The following is an 18,830-nucleotide window of genomic DNA, read 5'->3' as shown; positions in this document are numbered from 1 at the left end:
TTTTCTTTGTTGGGAGATTTTCAAAAATTACTACTTCAGTGTGCTCACTAGCTATAGGTCTTTTCAGATTTTGTAATGCTTATCTTCAGAATTTGTTTTTGGCAGGTTGTATGCTTCTCAGAATTGATCAATTTCTTCTAAGCTTTCCATTTTTTTATGTTTATAGTAGTCTCTTATAACTGTTTTCAATTTCACATGCCACTATAATGTCTTCTGTTTCATTTTTAGTTTCCTAGTTTCTTGAGATGGTAACATTAACTTGTTGATTTGAAATCTTTTTTGTTTTTTCATGGAATCACTATTATTTTAAACTTCCTTTTTAGTAGGGTTTTTACTGCATCCCATAAATTTTGTATCCATTTGTCTCTAGATATTTTCTAAATAGCCTTGTGATTTCTTCTTTGACCCATTAGTTGTTTAAAAGTGCATTGTTTCACTCCATATACCTAGGGATTTTTCTGTTTCCCTTCTACTATTAATCGGTAGTCTTACTTCATTGCTGTCAGAAAAGATAGTAGAATTTTAGCATTTTCAAATTTGCTAAGATCTGTTTTATGGGCTAACATGTGCCTCCTCTTGCAGAATCTTTTCAATTTCTGCTTAAGAAAATATGTGTTCTGCTGCTGTTGATAAATTGTTTAAATGTGCCAGTTACATCCAATTGTTTTAAAATTTTGTTCAAGTCCTCTATTTTCTTATTCAGATTCTCTCTGGGTCTTTTATGTATAAATGGAAGTTGGATAGTAAAGTAATTTATTATTATTATTATTATTATGTTACTATTTCCCCCCTTAGTTCTATCAACGTTTGCCTCATATAGTTCAGTGCTTTCATGTTAGGTACATATGTATTTATAGTTATTGTATCTTTCTGGTGAATTAACCTTTTTATCTTTTTATGGTATCCCTCTTTTGTTTTTGTTTTTGGACAGATTTTTTTCTTAAAAGCTGTCTTCATTGATATAAGTATGACCACCCTGTTTTCTTTAGGTTCCTGTTAACATGAAATACCTTTTTTCCACCTTTTTATTCCTAGCTTATGTGTGCCTTAGATATAAATTGCATCTCTCATACTTGCATATTTTAAAGTAAATTTAGTTGATTTACATATTTAATTGATGTATTTAATCCATTTACACTTAAAATAATTAGTGATGAGAAAGACTTACGATTGGTATTATGCTTATTATTATTTTTCTGTCTTATAACCAGTTTTATTGCTCTTTTTCTCTCTTCAGGTCTTCTTTGGATTTCACTGATTTTTTGCAGTGGAATATTCTGAATTTTTTCTCATATTCTCTTTATGTTCACTTTATATTTTCTTTGTAGTTGTCATGGCAATTACATAAAACATCTTAAAGTTATGATAATCTATTTCAAACCAATGATATAGATATAATTTCATACAAAAACTATATTCCCTTTACATATTTTCTGCCTCTCACTTTGTGTAATTTGATAACACAAATTACCTCTTTTTATTATTTATACTTATTAATAGAGATGAATAATTACTTTTAATGCTTTTTACAAATTTTAGATCAGATTTATGATTTACTCATTCACAATACCACCAGATTCTGTATTTATATTTACTGCCAGTAAATTTTATATTTTTGTGTGACTCAGTGTTGCTATTTTTTACCCTTTTGCTTCAACTTTTAAAATTCCATTCAGAATTTACTGTAAGGTAGGTATATGAGTGATGAGCTCCCACAGATTTTGTTTTTCTGGGAAAAGTCTTGATATCCCCTTTAAAAGTTTTTTTATATAGTTTTTGGGGGGTTGAAAGCTTTTTTTTCTTTCAATACTTTGAGCATATCATCTCTCCTCTAACATGCAAGGTTATTTTTGTTTTTTAGAAATCTTCAGCTAATCCATGAGACTCCTTCTTGTTTTGACCAGTAGTATTTCTATTGCTGCTTTCAAGATTCTTTGTGAATTCTGATAGTGTGATGATGATATTTCTTAGTTCAGGTCTCTTTAGATTTATTCTATTTGAAGTTTTTTAGGTTTCTTAAATTTTTAGGTTTATTTCTTTTCTCAGATATGTAAACTCGGGCCATTATTTATTTACATATGTCCTCTATCTCTTTCTCATTTACTTCTCTTTTGGTCCTCTCATAATGTATACATAGTCCTGCTTTATAGTATTTCATACTTTCTTTAGGTTTTTTAGTGTTCTTATTTTTTTTCTTTCTGCTCTTCACTGTGCAAATCGTATTAACCAAAACTCTTAAGGATGTGAAGGAGTGGATGATAGAAACATGACTATAGGGAAAATACATTTTCTGCAAAGTGAAAAGCAAGAACAAAGAACCATATGCAATCTAATAAATCTGGAATGCCCAAGTACAGCAAGAAAGTCTAATGTATCTGCAAAGGAATGAGCAAGGACAAGAGTAGAAGATGTGATTAGAAAGGTAAATAAGAATATTGGTGGAGAGGAATTTCAAAGGAGATTAATTAGGTTCTTGTAGTTCAGTAGAAATATTTGATATGACTATAAATCACATGGAAAGACACTGAGTAGAAACACAACCAAATGTTTAATTTGAAAAAAACTTCTCTAGCCACTATATTGAGAAGATAATTTTCAGTAGACTGGAACAGAAGTAGAAAGATGTGTAAGGAAGCTATCACAATAATTGATGGTAAACATGTTGGCGGAGGCCACTGAGAGTACAGGAAGTAATGAGAAGGGCATTTTGAGTTATTTTAAGCTGATAGAATGGCATGGACTCAGTGACTTAAACAACAGATATTTATTTATTACAACTCTAGAGGCTGGGAAGTCCAAGATCACATGCAGCCTGATTGGGTTTTGTTTAGAACTCTCATTTGGTCTGTAGATGGTCATCTTCTTACTGTGTTCTCACATGGAGGGGAGAGAAGAGGGGAAGAAAGAGAAGAGGGCAAGGGGAGGGAGGGAGGGAAGAGAGAAGGAGAAGAGAGGGACTAGATTTCCAGAGCTCTACTCATATGACCTAATTACTTTCAAAAGGTTCATTTTCAAATATCAACATATTGGAGAAAGTCGGTAAGATGGTGGCAGAGTCCATCAGACTATGCAAGTCCCAGTGTGAGTGAGTGTATGGAAAATTTTGTGTACATGCTGGTGAGCGAGTGGGTGTGTGAGTGACTGAGGGCTAGAGAGCTAGTGGCAGGGGCTCTCCTGGTGCAGTGGCTGGTGTTGCAGCTTCTCTGCTTCGTCCCTGGCTTTTCCCAGGTTGCAGAAGCTGAGCACCATTATTTTTCTAAAACAGACAAAAGTTTTTCTGTGAAGAAGCAGCAGGGAGAATCCATCACCCCAGGCTCTCCGTCACCATTGCAGCAGGAGAGAGACTGCTGGCCCCTGGCTTTGCCTCACCACTTCAGCCCCCAGTAGGACACTGGGAGCAGGGGCTGCAGAGGGTGTCCAGAGACAAAGTCCCATGAAAGAGGACAAGAGAGCCACCTCACCACCATCTTGAAGGTGGGTCAGAAAAGTGATCCGACTTGCTCACCACAGTGCAACAGACCTGATCTCTGTGACTAGTGGATCAACTACTCGGGAACTGATCATGACCCAGAGGTAATATCCCAAAAGCACAAATTAGGGAGGGACCTGACCAGTGCTGAGTTCCAGGTGCCCCACCCCCTACCCTGAAACAGCTGTGGGACAAAGAGTGTGACCAGAAAAAGATGAGGAAAACTCCAAAGTTATTAGTGGTGAGTTTGGGCTGACCCAAACCCCCTCCTCCCAGCATTCCTCTGAACATCAGACCCACACAACTGGGCCATGCCTGAGAGGGACCCAAGCAGAGCCTGGATGTCAGTTGCAATAGGAGAGCTCCATTCCAGGATAGGTCTGGCTGGGGCAGCCCCTGTGAGTACATACCTGGGGAAGAGATAATCCTGTACCTTCCCACCAGAGGAGATCTCCCTGACCATAGGAGAGTGGAAGGGGAGAACTGCAGCCCCACCCACCTCCATTGTCACTCCTCCTTCCCTGCTTCAGACATTGAGGAGAGAGTGAAAGAGGTGGCTCAGCAGGAGAGACTTGATTAGAGGAACAATTACAGAGACTGGCACAAGAGGGTAATTTTCTTAAAATTTTCAATTTTGTTTTAAAATTTTAAGAATCTTTTGACTGCTTGTTTTTTAGTTCATCTATTTTTAAAAATATTTTTCCTTTGTTCATAAATGTGTATGTGAGGGTTTGATCTGCATCCTCCCCAATTTTCTTTTCTTTTCTTTTTCTGTTTCTTTCTTTTTTATTTGTTATCTTCTGTTTATGTGTGTGTATGTCTGTGAGTGTGTGTGTTCAATTATTTTTTGCATTAGTTTCTGCTTTGCATTGTCATATAGAGTGGTGGTGGGGAGTGGGTCTCAGGGAGCACATACCACAATAAGTGAACATTGTAATTTTCAAATAGTTTCTAAATCCTAGCACCCCATCCCCTACTTTATTTGAATTTCAAAACTACAAGAGAGAGCAAAAGTTCCCATTCACCATACTATTTCAAAATAGAAAAAAATCCAGGGCCAGATAAGGGAAGAATAGAGGACTGAGCAAACATCAGAAGGGAAAGCTTCTCCCACTGACACTGAAGAACAGAATTAAAGAGAAAAACAAGAGATCTGTTACAAATGAGAAAAAACCAAAGGAAGACTTCAGACAATTTCAAGTGTACCAAAGACAAAACTTCTGAAAAATCAGACCTTGGTGCCCAAATGATGGAAGTCACCAATGACTGGCCCCAGAATATGACAGGGATTAGGGAATGGATAGAAAGAGTGAATAAGACACAAGAACACAAGATGCAGCACTGAAAGAACTAGTAACAGAGATTTTAGCAAAAAAAAAAAAAATTCATCCAGGAAATAAATAACAAGTTGACAAGCATGGAAAGCAGAATTAATCTGGGTGAAGAAAAAATCTCAGAACTTGAAGAATAGAACATGGAATTAACCCGATCTGTAAAAAAATAGAAAGAAGACACAGAAAGAAAGAAAGAAAGAACAAAATGTACAAGAGATGTGCGATTATATCAAGAGGCCAAATCTACACGTGATTGGTATCCCAGAAGAAAAAAGGGAAATGGAGAACAACCTGGAGCAAGTATTCCAGAAGGTAATTCAAGAAAACTTTCCCCATCTCACCAGAGATGTGACCAGCCAAGCACAAGTGATATAGAGAACCCCACAGCACTTCAAATGGGAAGATCAACCACTAGACACATAATAATTCACCTACACAAAATAGGCACAAAAGAAAAATCCCTAAAGGCATCAAGAGAGAAAGGTCAGAATACCTACTAAGGAAAACCAATCAGAATAGCAGCAGACCTATTAGCAGAAACACTACAAGCAAGAAGGGGCTGGAGCCCTATATTAAAAATCCTCAAAGATAAAAATTTCACCAAGAATTTCTTATCCAGCCAAGCTCAGCTTCATCAGTGATGGAGAATTAAAATCCTTCCCAAACATCCAATTCCTAAGAGATTATGCAGCTTCCAGACTAGCTCTATGGGAAACACATGAAAAGGTATTAAGCACAGAAGAAAGAAAGAACAAAGAATGACCACACAATTCCCAAGAGAACATCAGAGCACATAATCAGCAGAGAATACAGCACAACAAGAAACTTGAAAACAGACACATACATCAACACCAAAGCCAAAAAAAAAAAGCAAACAAAGAAAAAATGTTATAAGAACTTCATGACAGCAATAAACAATCACATTTCAATAATAACCCTGAATGTGAAAGGACTAAATATACCACTTAAAATACACAGAATGGCAAACTGGATAAGAAACCATGACCCAATTATTTGCTGCATCGAGGAGATTCATCTCAATACAAAGGGACATACAAAGACTCGAAGTTAAAGGATGGAAAACGAGTTTCTGGGCAAATGGATCACAAAAGAAGGCAGGAATTGTGATCTTAATATCAGACAAAACAACCTTTAAGCTAAGAATAATTTAAAAAGACAGAAAAGGACACTAAATAATGATAATTTTTCAATCCCTTAACAAGAAATATCCATCCTAAACATATATGCACCCAACACAGGAACAGCAACATTTATAAAGCAACTACTAAGTAAACTAAAAAAAGATATTGACCTTAACACTATTATAGCGGTGTACTTGAATACTCCACTAACAGCCCTAGATAGATCACTGAGACAAAAAAATTAACAAGGAGATCCAGAACCTAAACTTGACACTTGACTAAATGGACTTAATAGATACCTACAGATTATTCCACCCAACAATCACAGAATATGCATTCTACTCATCACCACATGAAACGTACTCCAAGAACGATCACATCATTGGCCATAAATCAAGCATAAACAAATTCCATAAACTTGAAATCTTGCCATGCACATTCTCTAACCACAGTGGAAAAAAAAAATCAACACCAACAACATTTCCCCAAAGTCCACAAAGACATGGATACTAAACAGCATGATGCTGAACAACTACTGGGTCAACACTGAAATCAAAGTAGAAATTAAGAGATTCCTGGAAACAAATGAAAATGAAGAGACATCTTCCAAAACCTCTGCAAAGCCATGAAATCAGTTCTAAGAGGGAAATTTATATCTCTACAAGCACATCTCAAGAAAATGAAAAGATCACAAGTCAAGAGCCTAACAAATCACCTAAGACAGCTGGAAAGAGAAGACCACCAAACCTCCAAATTTAGCAGAAGAATCCCAATCACCAAAAGAAGAACCCAAATATGGGACATAGAAGACAAAATATAGAAAACATCTACAGAACAAAAGCTGATTCTTATAAAGAATTAGCAAGATTGATGGACCCCTAACCAGGATGACCAAGAAAAGAAAGAAAAAGCCCAAATAAACACAATCAGATATACAAAAAATCAAATCACAACTGATCCCAAAGAAATACAAAAGATTATCAGAGATTACTATGTACACCTTTATGGAAAAAAAACTTGATATCCTAAATGAAATGGAGGGCTTTCTGACATCAAACAACCTCCCCAGGTTGAAACAAGAAGACATTGAGACATTAAATAGACCACTAACAACCCAGGAAATTGACTTTGTCATATGAAAACTACCTACAAAAAAAAGTCCTTGACCGGATGACTTTCCAGCAGAATTCTACAAAACGTACAAGGAGGGGTTGATAACAATCCTATTGAATGTATTCCAGACAATTGACAAAGATGGAAATCTGCCCAAATCATTTTATGACCTAACATCACAATGATACCCAATCTGGGTAAAGATCCAACAAATAAAGAGAACTACTGGCCAATATCCCTAAAGAACATAGATGCAAACATCCTCAACAAGATTCTAGCAAATCAGATCTAAAAACACTTCCCCAAAATCATCCACCATGACCAAGTAGGCTTCATCCCCAGGGCTGATTCAACATTCACAAGACCATAAATGTAATTAAGTACATCAACAGATGTAAAAACAAGAACCACATGATTACATCATTAGATGTGGAAAAAGCTTTTGATAAAATCCAGCATCCCTTCTTGATAAAAACCCTCAAACATCTAAGTATAGAAGGAACATACCTCAAAATAGTTAAGTGTCATCTAAGATAAACACACAGCTAAGATCTTGCTAAATGGAAAGAAACTGGAAACATTTCCCCTGAAAACTGGAACTAGACAAGGTTGCCCACTCCCACCCCTCTTGTTCAACATTGTGTTGGAAGTCTTAGCTCAGGCAATTAGACAACAGAAAGAAATTAGGGGTATGCAAATAGGAAAAGAGAAAGTCAAGTTATCCCTCTTTGCTGATGATATGATCCTATACCTTGAAAACCCAAGAAAAATCTGTCAAAAAACCTGCTTGCACTGATAAAAGACTTTGGCAAAGTCTCAGGGTACAAAATAAATATGCAAAAGACAGTTGCATTCCTATACACCAACAACAAGCAGGCAGAGACACAAATTAAAAGCACAATCTCATTCACAACAGCCATAAAAAAATTGAAATGCCCTGGCATCTTCCTAACCAGAGAATTGAAAGACCTTTACATTGACTACTACAAAACACTGCTCAAAGAAGTCCAAGAAGACACAAACAAATGGAAAAATATTCCATGCTCATGAATAGGAAGAATCAACATTGTTAAAATGTCCATCCTTCCAAAGGTAATCTACAGATTAAACACACTACCCATTAAGTTACCAACATCATTCTACTCATCTATTGACCTGGAAATGACAATACAGAAATTCATATGGAAACATAAACGATCACAAATAGTCAAAACAATTCTTAACAAAAGAAACAAAGCAGGAGGTATTACACTTCCAGACTTTAAACGTTACCATAAGGCTACAGTAATCAAGACAGCCTGGTATTGGTACAAGAACAGGGAAATAGACCAATGGAACAGAATGGAGAATCCAGAAGCAAAGCCTCAGATAGGAATTCTGGAAGCAAAGCCTCAATTTCTCAACCAACTTATCTTTGACAAAGACTTCAACAACAACCACTGAGGAGAGGTGAACCTATTCAGTAAATGATGCTGGGAAAACTGTCTGATCACATGCAGAAGATTGAAACAGGACCCCTATCTATCACCATACACCAAATTAATTCTAAATGGATCAAGGTTGAAACGTAAAACCTCAAACTGTAAGAATTTTAGAAAATATAGGAGACAACCTTATGGAAACTGCAACTGGCAACCAATTCCTATTCAGAACCCTAAATGCCCATACCTTAAGAAATAAGATAGACAAATGGTACCTCATCAAACTAACAAACTTCTGCAAAGTAAAAGAAACCACCAAGAGAGCAGGGAGACAGCCCACAGAATGGGAAAAAATATTTGCCAACTGTGTATCTGACAAAGGCCTAAAATCTAGGATCTACAAGAAATTCAAATGTGCTGAAAGGAAAAAACAAAAAACAACAACAAAAAAACCCCATTAAAAAATGGGTAAAAGACATGAATAGACAATTCTCAAGAGAAAATTTTAGGCAGCCAACGGACACATGGGAAAGTGGTTTGCCTCACTCATCATCAGAGAAATGCAAATCAAGACCACATTGAGATACCACCTAACCCCTGTAAGAATGACCATCACAGCAGATGGTGGTGAGGATGCGGAGAAAAAAGGAACGCTTCTACACTGCTGGTGGGAATGTAAACTATTGCAAGCTCTTTGGAAGTCTGCGTGGCAGTTTCTGAAAAAACTAGAAATTGACCTTCTGCATGACCCAGCAATTCCCCTTTTGGGAATACACTTGGAGGAACCCAAATCATTTAAAAAAGATACCTGCACACGTATGTTTGTTGCAGCTCTATTTACAATAGCAAAAACATGAAACCAACCATGTTGACCACTGAAGCTAGTCGGGATTTAAAAAAATGTGACACACATACACAATGGAATATTGTGCAGCCATAAAGAAGGACAAACATATGCACTTTGAAGCAATTGGATTGATTTAGAGTCTATCATACTCAGTGATCTATCACAGAAACAAAGAACCGAGTACCATATGTTCCCACTCATAAGTGGACCTTGAATAATTATAATACCATAAGAAAGGGATTGGCAGTAGTGGGAAACTGTGGGGAAGGAGTGGGATTGGCAGTTGAGGGAAACTGCTAGGGGTGGTAGGGGCATACCTCATCAACAAGGGTACCTGCATAATCAACGTTTGTATAACCCTGAATTGTACCCCACATCTTTATAATAAAAAAAAGAAAGAAATCAACATGTTTCAACCTATGAATTTGGTAGGGACACAAAAAAGCTGTTGATAACAGGGTATTTTTTTTTTTTTTGAGTTGGAGTCTCACTCTGTCGCCCAGACTGGAGTGCAGTGGCCGCTCCGGGCCACCGCAGCCTCGACCCGCTGGGTTCCGACGATCCTTCCATCTCAGCCTTCCAAGCTGCCAGAATTACAGGCATGTGCTACCATGCCCGGCTGATTTTTGGATTTATTGTAGAGATGAGGTCTCGCTGCCCAGGCAGGTCTCAAACCCGCGGGCTCAGGCAATCCACTCACCTCAGCCTCCCAAAGGTGCGGGATTACAGGCTGAGCCACCGAGCCCGGCTAGGGTATGGTTTTAAGAATAGAACCAAGATAAATTTGTTTATAAATGTAGATTTGAACTGTATGAGAAAGGATGGATCATAAAATTCTGTTAAAATGAAACAGAAAATTAAAACATCTATAATATTCATCTTAGGATGACTATTAGTTATTTGTGTTGATCACAGTATTTCCCTTTGCCTTCACAAAGTTTCATTTTTTAAGCTGGCTTCTTGAAAATGCTACCTTTGATAATGTACTGTCATTCTCCTCACAGTTAGCCTATGCTATTGACTTGGAAATGAAGAATATCTCAGTATCATGGCCATCTGGGAACAGTGTCTAGCTTGCTCTGAATCAGTTAATAACTTTAATTTAAAAATAACAATCTTAACTGTACTGCATAATAATAATCTGATGTCGTAACTAAGTTACAAGATGATGCTTTATCAGTGAAGTTGTGATAATGTTAAATGGGCTGAGAAGTCCCATTTGGTATAGGGGAAAAATGGGTATGCTTTTTATGATAATGTAATGTATTTAAGTGTAAAGAAAAGCTATTAATTCCATTCTCTGTGAACATTTTATAATCCTTTGATTAACCACTTTCCCCCCTTTTCCTTGTGCTTTTTCTTAGCTATTCTTGGCTGCCCTGTCATTTGCCTACATATGTAAGACAATTGGTGGAAGCACTATGAAAAGTTTCATCACTCAAATAGAAAAGAGATTTGATATATCCGCTACTCTTTCTGGTTTAATTGATGGAAGTTTTGAAATTGGTAACTTTTACAATTTTAATAACCAGACTTGCAGAATTTAAAACAGGAACTGTTCATACATACTTTATATCACTGGTTCTTAGCCAGGGATAAATTCGTACCTCTTGGGAAACATGGTACAATCTGAAGACATTTTTGGTTGTCATAACTGGGCAAAGGACAGGGAGGATGCTACCAGTACCTAGGCTAGAGTCCAACATTGCCGTTCAACATTCTACAATGCAGAGAAGGGACCTAACAACAAAGAATAATCCATCCCAAAATAGTGATAGTGAGAATGTTGAAAACCCGAGTCCTACACAAACTCATTGCTTGCAAACTCACACTGTTTAATGTGCTACCTCCTCTCTCTCAGGATGCCCCAGTGTGAAGAAAGCTTGTAAGAGGAATATGATTCTTATGGTTTGAGGAGGGAAGAACCACTTTAGAGCAACCTACATTTGACTTCTACTGTCCAAATGGCCACAGAATTCGAGTTTGTTTTTTTATTTACAACCTGAAGATATATATTGTTTTGTTACCTTATTTCAATTTGGATTTCTCTAGTAATAGTGAGGTTTTATACAATTATTGGAATTTTTTTCTTATTTTATGAATTGGTTGCTCCTGCCTCTGATAATTTTTCCTTTTACTTTAAAAAAATTATTTGGAGGGACACCAAACTTATGTGTATCATTCCAAGTTCTAATTTGTTCAGTTTTTAAATAATATTTTAAATATTATAATACTTTATTGTTTTCTTATTATTTTTAGTTTTCTAATATTGATTTTATGGATACAACCATTTCGTGTACTTTTAAACAACTGGATTTTTTTTTAAGGTTTCAACTTTTTTTTTTTTTTTAGTTTAATCCTTATCTAAGTGTTGCTTCTTGTGTTACTTTATCCCTTGAGTCATGATGATGTTTTACTTTCATGTTTTTGTTTCATTAGAGTTCAGTTAATTCTTGATTATTGTCTGTTCATTTTTGTACAAGAAGTTCCAGATGGATAAGAATTGGTAGTGACTTTGTTTTGAATACTATTCTTACATTTCTTTAATCTAAATAATTTCTACTCAACCTCAAATCTCAAGCGACCTCCCTCCAGGAAGCTTTCCTGAATCCCTAATTGATTTAAATTCCTCCTTTCTATAGTCTAATAACACCTCTCCCCATCTGTTTACTTTTATCACTATTAACTTTCTTGAGAACAGGGACATATATTATTCTATTTTTATATTTCTGGCCCTGAGCACCATGGGAGGTACATAATAGAAATTTAAAGAATGCTAGGAATAAATAAAGATATGAAAAACCACTTTTTTTCTCAGATTAGAATATTTTTTCTCCATTCCAAACAATTCGGTCAGTTCCAAATTCTTCAATAAAACTTTGCTTCACTAATATTGCCAAATAATTCAAGTGTGTTCTTTTGTATATAAAACCTAAGCTACATATTATAAGTACTATATGACTTTTTAATGAGTGGCTTATTGTGAGTTAACTTTTTCAATTAAATTATAAATTCTCTGAAAAATGAGACTATGACTTGGGGTCAATTTGCATTCATTCTAGGGCCTTTTAATTCAATTAGACAGAATTGGACTAAGCCTATAACATAATTTTGTTCTCTTTCTAGGAAATGTTTTTGTGATTGTATTTGTAAGTTATTTTGGATCCAAACTACACAGACCAAAGATAATTGGAATTGGTTGTTTCATTATGGGAGCTGGCAGTGTTTTGACTGCTTTACCACATTTCTTCATGGGATAGTAAGTGTTAAACAGCTCTGTGCCAGTAATAATTATTCACTAGTAAATTGGTAATAGAGTTTTATTTTTATTCTTTTAAATAGGCAATTATATTTTGAGAAAAGTATCCGAGGATGTAAAGAAATGGGGTATATTTTCTACATAATAATTTATTGATTTACTCATCATGACTTTCATAGACTTTGAAACAAAATTAACACTAAATCGCTAAATACAATTTACAGTTTCATATGAAAAAATAAGCTAAGACTTTTTAGCATAACATGTATACTTCGTGTTTTTGCCTTTAAGATTTTTATTGTATTCAATAAAATGCAGCATTCAGCCCACTGTGGTATAGGTTTTCCAATTACGATTTCACTGAAGCTGTTCTTCCTAAGATGCCTATGAGAAAAAACTTAAAATAGCAATTGACTAAATAAGATAGAAGCTTATTTTTCATGTAAAAGTTAATGTAGTCCCCGACTGATATTATGGTATTGCTTACTTATACTACTTGCTTTCATCATATTGTTTTGCCTTGCATGGCCTTGACCTCATGGTTCAAACTGTGGCAATGTATCTCCAGGGAATGAGATAGAAGAGAGGAAGTTATAAAATGTGCAAACAGGCTGAGGGCTAAGAAACATTTTTCAAGTGTAACACTGCTACTGACTTCACGTTGACTGGAAGACAGTTACATTTTACTCATAGATATAAAGATATTGGGAAAAAATAGATGTTATTACAGCTACCATATTCCTAGCTTTAAAAAATGCTGATTTCAATTACCATGGAAGAAAAAATAAATGATAGTAAGACAATGAGCAGAGACACCAATTACTTACTGATTACCAAGTCCAGTATTCACACATTTTGATCACTATATTAATTCTCTTGTTTTTCACATTTAATCTTTACAAGATTAAATTATAAGATTTCTTCTCACTGGTACTGCTCCTGCTTATTTTAGCATCTCTTGATTCATTTTCTATATTTTGTGGTCCCTTCATTACTCCCATCCTTTACTTCTGCTTCTGATACCATAATGTCATTGTTCCTTAATTCTTTCTTTAATTTCATATGCTTCATGATTTATATGACAAGGATGCCTTCTATACAACCATCACAGTTTTATCTTCCGTTGCTCCCCAAAACTGAGGGCCACATTCTAGGCCTGAAGTTCTCTAAAGGTGCCATAATATGTCATACATTTGTACCTAATGGTCCTACAGTCTTGAAAACTTTTCTTCCTTTGTCTAACTCTTAAACGTCTATCAATCTTCAAGATTAATTTCACACATCATTGTGAATTCTTCTCTGTTCTATGCTTCCACCTCCAGGCAAAATTGATCAGACTTTTTGTGTGTGACAACTCAGTATGTTGTATATTGTACTTATTTTTCCTTTCATCATATATGTTTATCTTAGAGAGTGTGAAATTCCCTAAGCACAAAAACTATGTATTAGTTCTAGTTCTGAATCTGAGCCTAAAATCTGACATACAGTAAACTGTCCTTAAAGCTCACAAGTTTCCCCAGTATTTTCAGTTATCAGTATATCCCTATTCTAGCTCTATCATTGTTGTTTCTATTAATTTCTGCCTCAAGTTGAAATGTATTAAAATCTTTTCAATAAGTTTCTGAAGAGTTAGGAATTAATGTGTGTGCATGGGTGTATGCATCCATGAAAAAAAAAAAAGCAAGCAAGCAGATTAACTATCTTTGAAGATAATCCAGAGGGATGAATATATACAGTTAGCAATTTTAATTTTAAAAGGTGAAACCAGGAGATATCATATCTTTACTGTAAAATAAGAACACCTAGGATTATGGCAAGGTGATAACTCACCTTGCTGAAGCATATTGAATATTCTTTCTTAGTGGACAGTTTCGTTTCACCTTTTCCCATTACCTTTCCTAAAATACAGCCTGGGAAACTGACAAAAAGTACTGGGGAATTTAAAGAAGAAAGTGGTGCAAATAAAAATAAGTTATCTGGATTTCTAGGAAACATGAAAATATTTTGTATATAAGCAAAATGTTAAATCCAGTGATGTTTTTATAGTTACAGATATTCTAAAGAAACCTTTATCAATTCATCAGGAAATTCAACATCAAGCTTATCCACCTGTTTAATTAATCAAGCTTTATCAATCAATAGAACATCACTTGATTCAGTAGAAAAAGGTAAGAATTAATTGTAACAGTAAAAAATAGCCTAAAATTTATAAATTCAATTATATCCTAAAATTATTGTAATGTTCATTAGCAAAGTTGATTTAAAACAAATAGAAAAAATATTTGACCCTTAACTAAATACAGAAACAATTATTATGCTAATACATACAGTTGATCCTTTAACAACATAGATTTGAACTGTGTGAGTTACTTATACATGGATTTTTTTTTCAACTGAATGCAGATAAAAAATACAGCATTTACAGAATGAGAAATTAACCTACACAGAGGGCCAATATTTTCTAGATGCTAGTTCTGCAGGGTCAATTGTAGGACTTACGTCGAATTTGGGTACATATAGGCAATTCTGCAACAAATGCCCCCGTATATAGAGGAATGATTGTATCATATATAAAGAACATTTAGAAGTATATAAAAAGAGAAAAATTTCAGTGAAAAATTGGAAAAGAACATATGCATTTAAAATAAAAATCAGGAAGTGGAAGAAATATTTGAATGATATAAGTGCTGTTTATGAAAAATGCAAATGATTATATCAATTAGACATTTTAAATCTATTATAACACAAATAATAAATTGTAAATATAAATTAAAACTAAATATTTTTATGTATTATATCAAAAGTATTAAAATGAAAAAGAAATAAGGTGGAAGAAAAAATATTTACATTTTATGTATTACTGGGAGAGTGTAAATTTGTAGCTCTTTCTGGAGATTAATTTTCACTATACATGAGGACCCCAAAATACCTGGAATTTTCTTTCTGGAGGGTGGGTTCTTTGTAGTACAGTCTTCCCTTGCTAGGTAAGTGCTCTAGGCCCCATCTGCATCAGTGTACCAGCTAGTGTTGTTGTGAGAAGCTGCGTTTGGCTTACATGATTTTTTTTTTTTTTTTTTTGAGATTCTTTCAACCATTTGCCCATTTCTTGATGGGTGATGTACCAGCACACCTGTCCACACCGAGCTGTATGTTCAGCAATTTTTGATCAAAAATGTCATGGCTCCTGTGCCCCACACTCCCTATTCACCCAATCTCACCCTGAAAGACTTTTTTTGTTTGTTTGTTTCTTTGGATTATAAAAGTCTTCAGAGGGAAACATTTTGCTGGTGTAAAAGAGGTAAGAGAAAAAGATGGCAGAAATACTAAAAAGCACAAAAATTGATAAGTTCAAAAATTGTTTAGAATAGTAGAAAAAGTGTCTCGATGTGCATATTGTATCAAACGGAGAGTACTTTGAAGGTGACTGAAGTTTAAACATGCAAGAATAAACACACAATATTTTCTAAATTCCAGGTCCTTTTGGGTCCCCCATCATAGTACATAAAAATATATACTTATCTTAATCTTAAGGATATAATCAGGAATGTGCACAAGAATTTGTTCACAATTATAACCATAGCATCCCTGTTTAAGATAAAAAAATTAGAAATGTTATTTTATAATTAAAAAATAAAAGAATGATTAAGTAAATTATTGAACTGTTATTCAACATGGCCACTATGCACTCATTAAAATTTGAAATAAAAGAAATCTTAACATGGAGAAATTGTTATAATATAGTATTAACTGTATAAGCAGTTTATAATATGAACTGGATATTTAAGTATATAATGTACATACTGAGTTTATGCATATTTTGTGTGCACTAAAATGTGGAAGATACATAACATTCGAAGTAATCTTTGTGCAGTGTGATTTCAGACAATTTTTACTTGTCTTTGTGTTTTTTGTATTTTCAGAATGCAAAATGAATACGGATAACTTATAAGTAGAAAAAGAACAAAAATATCAAATTAAATAATCAAAGGCTAAAGTAGTTGAATTTCTAATAGGAATTATACAATTAATGTTTAAAATAAAGCACTCTCTTGTCTACATAGGTTGTGGAAAGGAAGATGGATCACACATGTGGGTCTATGTCCTCATGGGAAATGTGCTTCGGGGCATAGGGGAAGCCCCCGTAGTACCATTGGGGGTTTCTTACATTGATGATTTTGCTAAAGAAGGACATTCGTCTTTGTATGTAGGTAAGGTACAGAATATATTACATTTCATGGTTAGTGTTTCTAGGTCTACCTTTGAAATCATAGTGTTACTAAGTTTATTCTTTTGTACATTAAAAATTATTTGGACAAGTATATTGTGTAATATTACTTTTAAAAGTATGTTGAATGAAAACATGTATTCTTGGCATCTAATAAAGTTGTTTCACAATATTTTCAGGTGGTTTGAGTGCAGTAGCAATGATTGGTTCAATCATTGGTTTTACACTGGGATCTCTGTTTGCTAAATTGTACGTGGATATTGGATATGTAGATTTGAGTAAGTATAATCAGAACAAGGTACCATGATAGTGTCCTTCAAGTGTAGAATGCTATTATCCAAATAACTGAATTCATTCTTTCAATATTTGTTTGTTTGTTTACTGTTTTTCAAAAGTTGCAAGTAGGAAATAAAGGGATTAAAAATCAGAATAAAAATAAAATGCAGCTCCTATTCATACCACATTTTTACAACTAAGAATAAATGGAGAAGATATTTTAAGAAGTTTGTTTTAGATTACTTGATTTACAATAGCCAAGATTAAAATGTCCCTCACCCAGAACTGCCTGCCAGTGAAGAAAACTTTACTTTTCACTTGATGCAGGTTTGATGTTGAAGTGCAGAACTTAGAATTTGCTTTGCTAAAGCCTTCTTGTAGCTGCTGTTTTGACTTATGACTGGAGTGGGTTGAGAAACTCCGTAGTGCACTTTGGTTATGCTCACTTTTTCCATCATTGTAGCAGAGGATTTGGAATTTAGAAACATTCAATAAATGTTTCTTGAACAAATGAATAAAGAAATGAACAGATAAATAGCATCAATGACCTTTCTCTTCACTCTCAGATCACACTTTCCTTATTAATTTACAGAAGAAGAGGCCATGTTATAAAAAATGCCTCAACTTCAGGGCTACTTCTTGCAAATATATCTGTACCATATCCATCTTTACCTTCTTTGTCCCAACTCAGTAGAAAAAGATTTCTCTCTTTAGCCAGTGTTAGTAGATTCAGCTGGCTTCAGATTTCTTCTTTCTGCCTCTTCCAAGATCTAATTTTATCAGTCTTTAGCTGATCCATTCTGCTTCTTCAACTTTTTCATCTCCACCCTTTCTTTTCCTCAGAAATCACACTCAAGTTTTTCTCATCTTTTTATATTTATACAATATTTTATACCACCACCAATTTTCTGGCTGATTTTCTGTTTTGCCATTTCTCTACAGAACCGAAATTTTAGATAAAAATCACCTAAATTAGATATTTCATCTCACCTCATATCCACTTTTCAATCCATTATAATCTGGCTTCTACCACCAATAACACAATATTTTCAGGTAGTTTGAGTGCAGTACCAATGATTGGTTCAATCATTGACTTTACACTGGGATCTCTGTTTGCTAAATTGTACGTGATTATTGGATATGTAACTCATTTGTTAATTCTAGTGGATACATTTCAACAATTTCAATAAATTTAATTTGATATTTCTAGTACTTTTTTTCATTTTAGATATTTTATAAGCATCGAGTTAAAAACCAACAAGTTAAAATCAACAAGTTAAAATCTACTGTACCTACAAATCTACTTTGTTTCCAGTATTCCCTCTTTTGATGAATATGTTTACCTTAATTCATTGATTAACCAAATTACTGTGCCTTGTAATCTCACACTTCATGGCATTTACACTTGTAAAACTTTTCTTTCTTTTTTATTTGCATAGTTCTTTTTTAATCAAATTTCATTTGATTATTTATCGAATAGCTAATCTGTGCATGTACAGTTCTAGGCTCTGCAATTATAGCAGCAAAGAATGTAAGCCAGTATCCTGACTTCAAGGAGCATACAATCAAATTGGGAGAAGATAGATAATTAAGGTTTTTTTTATTTTATATTTTTTTAATCAATATTTTTTATTTTGATATTGTGGGGTACAGTTTAGAGTTAGGTATACAAATATGCTTCATTCAGGCACCCTTGTTGATAAGGGGTGTTTCCCCGTTCCCAGATATTGACTACCGTTAATCC

General features: G+C 34.5%; 1 protein-coding gene across 1 annotated transcript in view; it reads left to right on the top strand.

Annotated features, from left to right (window-relative positions):
- The window catches only part of LOC103258178 (solute carrier organic anion transporter family member 1B3-like), an 89,130-nt gene that overhangs the window by 15,803 nt on the left and 54,497 nt on the right, over positions 1–18,830 (top strand). Inside the window, exons 2-6 of the mRNA XM_008055878.2 lie at positions 10,691–10,832; positions 12,453–12,585; positions 14,632–14,753; positions 16,647–16,793; positions 16,990–17,088. Coding sequence (XP_008054069.2) covers positions 10,691–10,832; positions 12,453–12,585; positions 14,632–14,753; positions 16,647–16,793; positions 16,990–17,088 — 643 coding nt within the window. The remainder of the gene's footprint in view (positions 1–10,690; positions 10,833–12,452; positions 12,586–14,631; positions 14,754–16,646; positions 16,794–16,989; positions 17,089–18,830) is intronic.

The sequence above is a fragment of the Carlito syrichta genome, unplaced genomic scaffold (assembly GCF_000164805.1).
Source record: "Carlito syrichta isolate Samal-C Ts95f unplaced genomic scaffold, Tarsius_syrichta-2.0.1 Scaffold302012, whole genome shotgun sequence".
In the NCBI taxonomy this organism is placed as follows: Eukaryota; Metazoa; Chordata; class Mammalia; order Primates; family Tarsiidae; genus Carlito; species Carlito syrichta.
Note: the sequence above shows the minus strand (reverse complement) of the source record. Positions and strands in the feature narration are given on the sequence as shown.